The sequence below is a fragment of the Macrotis lagotis genome, chromosome 3 (assembly GCF_037893015.1).
Source record: "Macrotis lagotis isolate mMagLag1 chromosome 3, bilby.v1.9.chrom.fasta, whole genome shotgun sequence".
Classification (NCBI taxonomy): Eukaryota; Metazoa; Chordata; class Mammalia; order Peramelemorphia; family Peramelidae; genus Macrotis; species Macrotis lagotis.
Window position 1 is genome coordinate 109,369,335 of NC_133660.1, and position 12,038 is coordinate 109,381,372.

Below are 12,038 nucleotides of genomic sequence, written 5' to 3' on the forward strand. Positions count from 1 at the left end.
TATTAGATCAGAGAGGAAAAATTAGATAGCTCTTGCTTTTTAAAAATTCATTTCTAAACATTTTGTACTCCCAAACACCTGAACAAGGGAAAACTAAGGACTCAAAGACTTTAATAATAAATAAGGGTGGAGGGAGGGTTACATTACCCAATGGAACTCTTGCAGCACTTGCATCAGGATTGATCCAAAAAGATAGCCAGGACAGGACTACAATGAGCAGAGTAGGGGCATACACACCCATCATGTAAAATCCCACTTGTCTTCTCAGTGTAAAGATTACTTCTACACACGTGTAATAGCCTTTCAGAAACAAATATATAAATATGTTATATGTTGAAAAGCAATATTTTCAAACATCAGCAAATGAACCACTTACCTGTTGATTGTGGGTCATTACTATTTGAATCAAATTGAAAAAATAAATCCCCTTGGCACTGTGGATAGAGCACCAGCCCTGGAGTCGGGAGGACCTGAGTTCAAATGCAGTTTTAGATACTTAATAATTACCTAGCTGTGTGTCCTTGGGCAAGTCACTTAACCCCCCACTGCCTTGCAAAAACCAAATAAAATAAAATAAAAATAAAGAAAAAGCAAATCCCACAACCATCCACCATGCCTCCCATGAAAAAATTTCCTTCGAGTGGACAAAAAAATAAATACACATTTCTAAGAAATGAAAATAATTCAATGAAAGGTTAATCATCACAATGTAGGACCTGGTTCCTCTGAATTTTCCAAATTTCATCATAACATTGAAACACAGAGACCACATCCTGCTGCAATCTTTCAATATCCAGAGTTAGAAGTCTTTCTTCAGAAAATCAGAAATGGCCTTTCAATGTTTTCATTACTCATGGGAATTACTCAAGGAAGAGGATGTGCAATATTTGCTTAATGGGTATCAAATCAAAAGAATACTACTGGATTAACATCACAGATAGATCAAATAGCCTGTTTATGGGGAAGGATGGAGGCAGAGGGTTTAGAGAAAAGTTATTCACAACTATTGGAAGGGATCAAAATTCAAAAGCAACTGTGCATTTTCAAAATAGTTGTGCATAACTCAAAATAAGAGTGAATAAGGTGCTTGAATAGAAATGTTAGCAATAGATAAGAAAAATGAGTAAATAGATAGTATGAATAGTCTTGTAATAAAAACATTTGACCCCTGTTGTCCCTAATCCTGTCCCATTTGTTTACTCCTGTGACATGTCCAAATTTAATTTTCATTTGCCAAAATCAATGTTGGGAAAATCTACAGCAATGAAGACATTAGATTTTGACTTCTAGACAATCAAATAATTCATCCCCATTGAAGAATAACCTTGAAAGTTAATAACACATTTCTGATATTCTCATAGCCAGTATGTACTGCCAGATTGCAAAGGGAGGCATCAAAAATGTTGGTAGAGTACTGATAAAAATTAAGCATTTGAGAGTACTTGAGAACATTAAAAATTTTTCTATGTTAATAATTTAAATTAAAAATTCAAGCCTATTTTAAACCTCAACTAACAAATTAATTTACTATTTTATACAAAATAAACTAATTCATAAATTGGGTTTAATTATATAGTGATGCCTAATCCCATATAATAGACATTTAAAAATATGTTGAGAATAGATATTGAGTTGTTGTCCCCAAAAAAGGGAAATTATGTTGTGACTTTTTTTTCCTCCAGTTTTTATCCAATAAACTGTTTTTTTTTCCCTGAAACTTTGAATTTTCAAATATTTTTCTATACTGACATATTGGAATACATATTGATCAAATAACTTCATTTTACCAGGCCTAAAATTAATGTTGATGGGTCATATATTGAGAAATAAATTAAGCTAAAGATCAATTCTATTTGTGATGATTCAGCATCCTCTTTTCATTTATGATCAAAGTTGCTGTCATCAGTAAGTTTAAGAAAACATTAAAATTTTGGGACATGGAGAAGGCATCATTAGAAGTTGAACTTCCTATGTACTAAATTTTTCATGTGTATGTTGTGAGGAAGAAGGAAATGTAGTCTTTCTTTACAGAGCTGATTATACACAAAATGCTTCACTAAAATTTTCTTCTTGGATAAACCCACAACATATGTTTATAATTGTCAATCATATGAAACATCTCCAAATATATATCATTGCTTCAGGTTGCCGATTACTCAAACTTGGAGGGGATCACTGTTTCCTATATGAGATTTTTGAACTGCCTCTGTTTTATTATGGAATTTTATGTTGCAGATAATTACCTATACACCTTTTGTATATAAAACATATGGAAGTCACAGTGCTTTGCTTCCCAAATGAATTTGGCATTGTTTCAAGTAGCTTCATATTTTCCAGATATAGTCTCAGTTTAGTATAATTTTCTTATTTGGAAATGACTTATTTTTCATTCCATTCAATGGAAATTGAATGACAATTTTGATAAAATCTGTGTTTTGAGGAAGATTGAAGCCAGATCTTTGGAACAGGGCACACTACTCACTAGACTTGTGGGTGGGTACCTGGATGACTTCAGCAGTAAAGCACACAGAGGAACATTTTTAGTAATTTAGTTGATAAATCTTTATGAGAAATGCTTCTCAGATCCTGGCATTGAATCTTTTTTCTATTACCTATACCATTTGGGGGATAGGGAGAGGGAGAGAGAGAAAGACAGACAGATAAAGCAAAGGAAAAAAAGAAGAATGGGAGAGACAGAGACTTATACATTCAGCTAATTATTAACATTGAAGATTGGGCATATTAAATTTACTAACTATTCTTAGTATAGTTTATTTTTTTATTTATTTGAATCAACAATAAATTTCCAATTCAAGGTTTCTGAATATAAATATGATCAGATATTTAATTTAACAGGAAAAAAAATGACCTGACTTATAGGAAGGAAAATGAATCTGTCACTGATGGGTATATTAAAACTTGAGAAAACATGTAAAAATGTCCATGTTAATTGATATGACTTCTTCTTAAATCTAACTTTTCTACCAAATTATTTGTTCCAACTTTGTTAAGTATCCCAGCTTTATGTTTCAATATTGATCCAATTCAATCACTAATAATTCATTTAAACAATCCCTCCAAGAAAATGAGAAAATGGAATATTTTTTCATCATAACATGATTTTAAGTTCAAATAGTTTAGAATAGTTTCTCAAAATTGATACTTTTAATTATCTATATTAAGACACATTCAAAATTTAAAAATAATCTTTCTGAAAGATGTTTTAAATGAGAATAGTTTCTTTTTTTCTAAATTATATGTAAATAGGGTAAAGTTTAATGCCATTGGGTTTATTTCCATATAGAAGTGTACATCAGTTGACTCACTACAGAATTGGTTTCTATACAAATTAGTAAATTAACAGAGAGAAATTCTATATGACAGAAAAAATGTCATTTTTTTTTCCTTTTGCTTCCAGATGCAGAGTGAATCTTCAACAATGAAATCAATTCAGCATTTTGAAAAACATCATCTGGGTGAAGTTCCTTTTAAAATGTATGCTCAAAATCTATATCTGCTTTGCATTGTTTTATCCAATATCCTATAAACAGTAACATGTCCTTGTGGTCAATTATTAACTGTTCTTTCTAAAATGGTCTTGATGACTTTAGTAATGCATTATTTCTAATCTGAACATTATTATTCATGTATGATATCCATACTTCAACAAGAAAATAATATGTAATAAAAGACTGTCAAATGTTTGAAATACTTAGCTCATAGTATCAAATGGTTATCATCTATAAAGAAATTATATTAACAAAAGATGGTATTTATTTTTGACAGAAAATAAAAGATCAAAGAAGTTGAAAAAGTGACCCTGTTGAGAAAAGTATTTTATTCATTTTTGAGGTTATTCTTTCATGTCCTAAAAAAGACATTATAATGTCTGGAAATATAAAGAATTTCCTTAATTTAAGTTGTGTCATAAATGTAAGATAACTTATTCAGTGAATGTATTTACTGTCAGATATACTGTCAGATATGGAAGGGTTGCACAAGTTAACTTTCCATCAGTTTACTCATCAAAATGTCATCTCAATACAATTTCTATAATGAGCTTTTAGGAATCAGACTCATGAACAAAATACTATTTTGTGTATTTCCCAAGAGATTAGCATATCAGAGGGGACAAAAGTCACAGCTTACAAGTGCACAATAACATAAGGAGATACCTTTTATTTGTGAAGTGGTAGGGGGAGGATTCAAGAATCATAATCAAATAAATCTCTAAAGAAAATGCAAAAGCTAGGAAAAAATTGATTTTTCATTATATAAATGTGAAAGCCATGTGATACAGTGGATAAACACTCCAGGCCTGAAATCAGAAAGACCTGAATTCAAATACTTATTAACAGGGTGAATCATTTAATCTCTGTTTGTCTTAGTTTCTTCATCTGTAAAATAAGGATAAAAAAAATCCTACCACCTAGCATCTTTGTACGGATCAAATGAGATAATCATTGTAAAGTGCTTTACAAAATGCTCAACTTATAGTTAGTTCTGTATAAATATAAATCTATTTGTTTTAAAGAAATCAAAGGATTGCAGGCAGTTAGGTGACACAGTGAATAGGGCAGCAAGGTAAGGCAGTGGATAGAGCACCAACTCTGAAGTCAAGAGGACTTGAGCTCAAATCTGGCCTCAGACTCTTAATAATTACCTAGCTGTATGACTGACTGTGGACAAGTCACTTAACTCCACTGCCCTACAAAACACCAGAAAGAAAGAAAGAAAGAAAGAAAGAAAGAAAGAAAGAAAGAAAGAAAGAAAGAAAGAAAGGAAGGAAGAAAGAAAGAAAGAAAGAAAGAAAGAAAGAAAGAAAGAAAGAAAGAAAGAAAGAAAGAAAGAAAGGAAGGAAGGAAGAAAGGAAGGAAGAAAGAGAAACTAAGGAAGGAAGGAAGAAAGAAAGAAAGGAAGAAAGAAAGAAAGAAAGAAAGAAAGAAAGAAAGAAAGAAAGGTCAAAGATCAAAGTTTTCGGGTAAATAAAATCAATGTAACTAGAAGAGACATAAGTGAGAAAAACCATTGTAGCAAATATCTGATAAAAGTCATATGCACAGGATTTATAAGGATCTGTGATAAATGTATTTAAAGCCAAGAGTAAATACACAATATATAGTCAAAGGAAATAAGAAGTTTCAAAAAGAAGAAATACAAACTTAACAATCATATAAACCAAGGCTTCAAACCATAAATAACAATAGTAATGGAAATTCAAGCAACTCTAAAGAGAAAATGTTGACATAAATTTGGATATAGTAAATATTGTGAGGGTTTAGTAAAATGGACCTGGTAATAGATATTTTGGTGAATATTAAGATTAGTCTAAATTTTCTGGAAAACAATTTGGAATTCTTTGAAAAAGTTAAATTAAACTAATTTATATATACTTTAACCCATTCTCACTACCCATGCTCAAAGACATCAAAGATAGAAATATTACACACACACACACACACACACACACACACACACACACACACACACATATATACGTATATTAAAATATCCAATGTTGCAACAAAGTAAACAAAAAACTGGAAGTAGGTGACCATTGATTGAACAAAGTTTCATCTATAAATATGGAATATATCAGACTCTGTTGTATTTGAAGATTTCCTCCAATTAATTTGAAAAACTTCAGGACATAAATCATGGATCACATGGCAAGTTAAGTGTTGGAGGCTAAATTTTAACTCCGGGTTTTCCTGATTCCAAGTCAAGAAAGAAGTAGAAAGAGAAAGAGGGAAGGGAAGAGAAAGATATGGTCAGACAGACAGAGAGAGACATAGAGAAAGACAGAGACCTGAAGAGTCAAAGAGTTCAGAGAAAGAAAGTGAGAGAGCTTGAGAAAGAATTTTGAGAGATTAGAGACTTTGGAATTTCCTGAGTCAACTATGGCAAATGTAATATCATTACATCATAGGAAACCAAAAGCATTAAAAATTCTGGAAAAAAAAACCCAGAAGATTTACAAAGTAAAGCAGAAGTAGAAAAATAAACATAATAGTTACATTAATATAATTGAAGAAAAAATAAATTAATGTAAATTAAGAAAATACAATGCAGCTAAATTAGGTTAAATGTAATAAAAATTAAGATTCCTGAGGACAGATAAGAAAACATACTTCCTTTTTGTCAGTAGTGAGATAAGGATGGGGAGGTTAGATCCTGAACACTACATACATTGACAAATTTTTCTTTGTTACAAGGAAGGGTTTACAGTAGAACATTGGATAAATTAGAAATAATTGCGGCATAAAAATTAAATAACTTTTAAATTCACGTTTTTAAATTAATTATATTATTAAATAATCATTTGAACTTATTAAAGTTAATAATTTTAAAATAGACCACAAATTAACATTTAAGTTAGGACTTGACTCATCTAAAATATAGCATTACTCTATTTTGCTAAAATTATGCTAATATATAATTCTATAAATTATATATTATTTTAATTACAACATGATATGCAATTGGATACTTTTTAAAAAATAGCTATATCTATCTATATCTATATAGATATAGATGATATAGATATAGAAATAGATAGATATAGATATATAGATATAGATGCCAAATCCACCCCCCTCAAGGAACTACATACTTCATTCTTTATGTTTACTTTATAGGCATTCACTGCTACAAAAGGCAGTTTGGCATGCTAAGTTCATGTAGACATCCAGATATCACTGAATCAGTCCACCCTTTTAATCATCTATAACTGGATAACTATTACTGCTGCAAAGAATTTAGGTTTCTAATGTATTAATAAACAAAGATATTCAGTTTGTTTTCTAAATCATATATGGTATTGATAACTTTTTTAAAAAATTGAAGAGTATTAATTATTAAACTTTTATGCAATAATCAAAAGCATTTGCATTCAGTTTATAGTTGAATGGCTCATTTAAAAGGATGTAGAAGTTCCTCAATTATAATAATAGCTAAAATTTATATACTGCTTACTAAGTGAAGGACACTAAGTACTTTAAAAGTATTACCTCATTTGATCCTTTCAAATCCCAAAGGAGGAAAAAGGTTAGCAGAGATTAAGTGACTTGCCCAGGGCCATATAGCTAGTAAATGTGTGAGTGCTGAATTGAATTCAGGTCTTTCTGAGTGTAATCATAGTTGACTCAATTCCTGAATAACAGCAAACATGTTAAGAGAACTTTGACAAAAAAACTAATGTATTTTCATTTCTACAAATGTTAGAAATAATTTAATGAATGAGTTCAATTAGTGTTTTTTTCAGATCAGCTTCTCCTTTATTGTTTTCCAGTTCTTATTCTAAAGTGCTTTGTGTTTGATAAAAGTTATGTGAAGTAGTATAAATTAATAAAAATACAGCAAACTTCTTTGACAAAGACTTCTTTCATCAAATGTATGAGAAACTAAGCCAAATTTATAAAATTCATAATTTTTAATTTATAAATTTGTAGAAAATTACAAAGTTCTAAAAATTAGGAAAAACAAGAGCCATTATTCAATGGCAATTGTCAAGAGGCAATTTTGAGAAGATTAAATCAAAGCTATTTTATAGTTTAAAATATTCTAAATCATTATTGATTAGAGAATGGCAAGTTAAAATAACACTGAGGTGCTACCTCATATATAACAGAAATGGCAAATGCTGGAAGAAATAAGGAAAAATAGATACACAAATGAATTGTTAGTTGAGTTGTGAACTGTTCCAATTATTTTGTAGAACAATTTGGAACTGTGGTTAAAAGGTTATAAAATTATATACTCTCTTTATCCCACCAATACCATTAATAAATCTATATCCCAAAGAGATCAAAGAACATGGAAAAGGAACTCTACATAAAAAAACATCCTCTTTTTTTGTTTTGACAGAGAATTGGAAATTGAGGGCATGCCCATCCAATTGAGGAATGACTTAAAAAATTCTGACACATTTTTGAGATTGAGTTCTATTGTGCTATTAGAAATTTTGAGGGAATGGTTTCAGGACATAAGGGGAAGATATATAAGAACTGATACAGAGTGAAGTGAGCAGAACCAGAAGAGCATTTTATACAGAAACAGTAGTATTGCCGAGATGATCAACTGTGAAAGACTTAGATATTCTAATCAATTTTAATCAATAATCTAATCTAAGACAATGCCAAATGACTCATGCTGAAAATGTTATCCACAACCAGTGAGAGAACTGATGACTCTGAGTACAAATTGAAATAATGTTTTTTTCACTCTATTTTTTATTTTTGCTTTTCTTTTTTGTGATTTGACTAGTATGGAATTATCTACACGATTTTCCATATATAACTGATATCATTTAACTTTGTTTTCTCAATAACTGAAGGAGGGGTGAGAAGAGATGGAAAGAATTTGGAAGTCAATTTTTTTTAAAGACTGCTAAAAATAAATAATATTTTATTTGGGAAAATGGATTAAATGTCCTGCTCTCCTTGAGGGCAGGGATTTGTCTTTTGTCTTTCTATATATTTTTATTCCCTACATTTTACAAAGTACCTAGTACTGTTTTAATAAATGTTTATTGATTGGCTGATAGATTGATTCTCTGATCAGGACAAAGGTTGAAGAATATTTTGTTTTCCCTCAAAATGAAGCACACATGTCATCCATTACCCTAAAGCTGGCAAAATAAGGCATTGCTTGATTTTTCATGGAAATAAACAAACTCAATAACAATTTCATTTCCAATATGTTTTGCTGCTCAATGAGATCTTGCCAGAAATGATATTTCTTGATTTCACTGTAGAAACAATTTTCTCAGTGCAAGGTACAATTTCAGCACATAAAATTTAAGGAGTTTTACTGAAGATTTCAGATACAGAAATTATATACAAGAAAGGTCAAAATCAATAGTGTAAGATATCTTAATAAATGTGAAAGTTTTTATAAATTAAATAATACTAGTTTTTAGTAATTTCAAATTTAGTTTACATAGTTCACTTTTATTCTACCCTTTGTCATTTATCTTATTATCAACATGAAGAGTGTTATCTGATTCAGATTTTCTTTTTATCCTAAAATTTACTTACCAGTGCCTTTATAGTATTTGGTACAGTTACCATATTCAATATCTTCTTTTTTAATATCAAACTGTGGTAATGCTATTTTCTCCAACTGGACAGCATCCCCTGACTGCCAGATAAATCGCAAATCATCCGTTGTGTAACCAACTTTATGAAAAATAGAAACAAACAAAAATAAAAAACCAGTTAGTTTCAATTCTCTAATTACATTAGACAAAAATGTATTTATGAATAGCATGCACATAATAACCTTGATTTTAATTTTTTTCCTCTAGATGATTTGAAATTTTAACATAGCAAAGGTTATAAAATAATTTCATTGCATTTTCTTTTGTACAATTAGCTCTTAAAAGAATATATAAACATATGTGATGCTAACTGGACAGAGTCCAATACTTAGAATGACCTGTTTTCAAAACCCAGGTCTGTAACTAGCTATGAGATCTTGAGCAAGTCACATTTTGGACCTGATTTTGCTCTTCTTTATAGAGGAAAATGATCAGAAGATAGACTAAATGATCTCTACAGAGCTTTGCTAGATCTAACTTCTTTGACTACTATATATATATATATATATATATATATGTATATACATATATATATATGTGTGTGTATATATATATACATATAATTCCAAGCCCATAACTTTATCATAATTTCTATAAAAAGTTATCATATAACCTGCTTTTTTATACCTTGCATAATTATTCTAATATAGCCTTTTTATTGTCCCCAGATCAACATTAGCATTTTATGGAATTTAGGCATATCTCAAATTAGCTTATATAATATCATATAAAAGAGGGGCCATAAAATGTCAAATTACAAAGCATGTACAAAGGAAAAATAGCCAAGTATCTAAACTATTATATTTCTAAGTGCTATTACAGCTGCTGATATCACCTTTGGTACCCATGTGCCAGGATTCAAGCTTCTGAAACAAGTGACTTCAAAGTTATCTTTTGTATTTAAAGATGCCTATTGATCATGATCATCAATAGCATAAATGTCTCTCTAAAGTGGGATGTCCTGCATAAGATTAACTTGAAGTTTCAAAAACCAGAAAGCAAACTTTCCAGTTTTTGTACAATTTTGTTACTTGAGTGAAAGATGAAAATTCACTTTGAAAAAATAATGAGCATATAAGTATTTTCCAAAAGTATGATTCCAACTTTTTAAAATATGACAAGGTCATTTAGAGTGTCCATAATAGAAATCTAAAAAAAAAGAAATGAATGTACTAAATAAAATTTCAGAGTGAGTTCACAGTGATTTAGTGGCTCAAGGAATCAGAATTTCCAATTAAATTTCAAAGTTTCCAACCCTAAATGTCAAAGAATTGCTTATTGGATCTGAATAGGGTTCTTTCCCATCTAAGATTTAGTATTGTCTCAGGAAAAGCAGAGGAAAGATAGATAGATAGATAGATAATAGATAGATAGATAGATAGATAGATAGATAGATAGATAGATAGATGGAGAGAGAGAGAAAACAGAAGTAAAGCCCTGCTGCACCAGAGAACTAAACCTATCCTAAGTAGATATTAAAGATTATATGGACGTAAAGTAAGTTAGTAAAATGGTATGTGAAATTCTTGGAGGTGAATAATATCTTTGATATGGTTACAAATTATGACAGAATTATTTATGTATGTACTTTTTATGGCATTAACTGATGCAAAATATCTAACCTTGACTAGATGACAGTAGATATGACCTAAATTTATAAATTTAGTTAGTTCTCCCTCCCTTGAGCGCTAGATTTCATGCCACATGCATATGTTGCACTATTACTTTGTATTTCATTTTAATTAATTTTAATTTAATCTCTTCAAAAAAGTATTACTCTAAGGAATCTCATGAAGTTGTCACTCTTAACAAATATATTTCAACAACTACTAGAAATATTGAAGTGGCCATTGATGTCATTCAGTCCCATAACGACATAGAAGTTGCACGGAATTACAAATGGCCAAAAATAAAAATACCATGAAGTACCAGTGCATAACTGCTACAAGAGAGGCTAATTAATACTCAAAAAACAAGTGAAGACCTTCAGAGGGAATTAGCTATGAGACAAGTTGTTACTGATTCTTCTGTAGTGCCACAAAGGCTGCCTGATGATGGAGGAATAGAAAGAAGACTGGAATTTAGGACACACACACACACACACACACACACACACACACACACACACATATATACATACACACAAACAAGCACATGCACACACAGAGACAGCACACAATAATAGCAGCAGAACCAAAGTACTGTTAATCATTATTATGGAAGGGGGAAATTTCAGTAAGACAGTACAATGAAGAGGGTTCTAAAGACTGGAAAGGGGTAATTTTCAATGGTGAAATGTACTTTCACTTAAAAATATAACCAAAGTGCTGCAAGTCTTCCATATTAACCTGTAAGATCTAAGTATCTTCCTTAATAAAATATCCCACTTCTCTCCATCAAATTTTAGTGAGCAGGTGACATTATAGTTCTTGTCCACTTTGAAAGTATGATTAAATATAATAAATATATTTATATTTAGAGAAACAAAATTATTCTGCAATTATACAAATTTCTAAAAAAAATGAGATACTACAAAAAAAGCACTTACATCATGGTACATCACATGAAAAATTAAGAAAATGAATTACAAAATGGAGATTAAAAGGCTTCAAAGGCCTGAGGAGATATGACCTAGTGTAAGACATACTAGTAGGAGTAATAATTATTATCCAACAGCTCCTATAAGTTCTCCAAGAGTAATCTAAGAAGAAAATTAAATCAAGAAGTCATTAGAAAACTAAATGAGAAACTCTAGTGGGTCTTCTTTCTAACCCAAAATAGTAAACATCCAAAAAAAAATGAAGAGTCTTGGAAAAATTGTTATTGTAATGATGATATTAAAAGAAGTAAAAAATAATAGAAGGGGGAAAGGATAAATGGGGAAAGAGATTAGAGACTCAGTAATTGAATTTAAAGAATTTAATTTTTAAAAATGAAA

The 12,038-nt window shown here is 30.2% G+C and overlaps 1 protein-coding gene across 1 annotated transcript in view; it reads right to left on the bottom strand.

The window, feature by feature from the left end:
* GLRB (glycine receptor beta) overlaps positions 1 to 12,038 on the bottom strand; it is a 101,233-nt gene that overhangs the window by 20,626 nt on the left and 68,569 nt on the right. Inside the window, exons 6-7 of the mRNA XM_074227428.1 lie at positions 9,039 to 9,179; positions 148 to 300 (exon numbers count right to left, since the gene is read on the bottom strand). Of these exons, the coding sequence (XP_074083529.1) occupies positions 148 to 300; positions 9,039 to 9,179 (294 nt within the window). The remainder of the gene's footprint in view (positions 1 to 147; positions 301 to 9,038; positions 9,180 to 12,038) is intronic.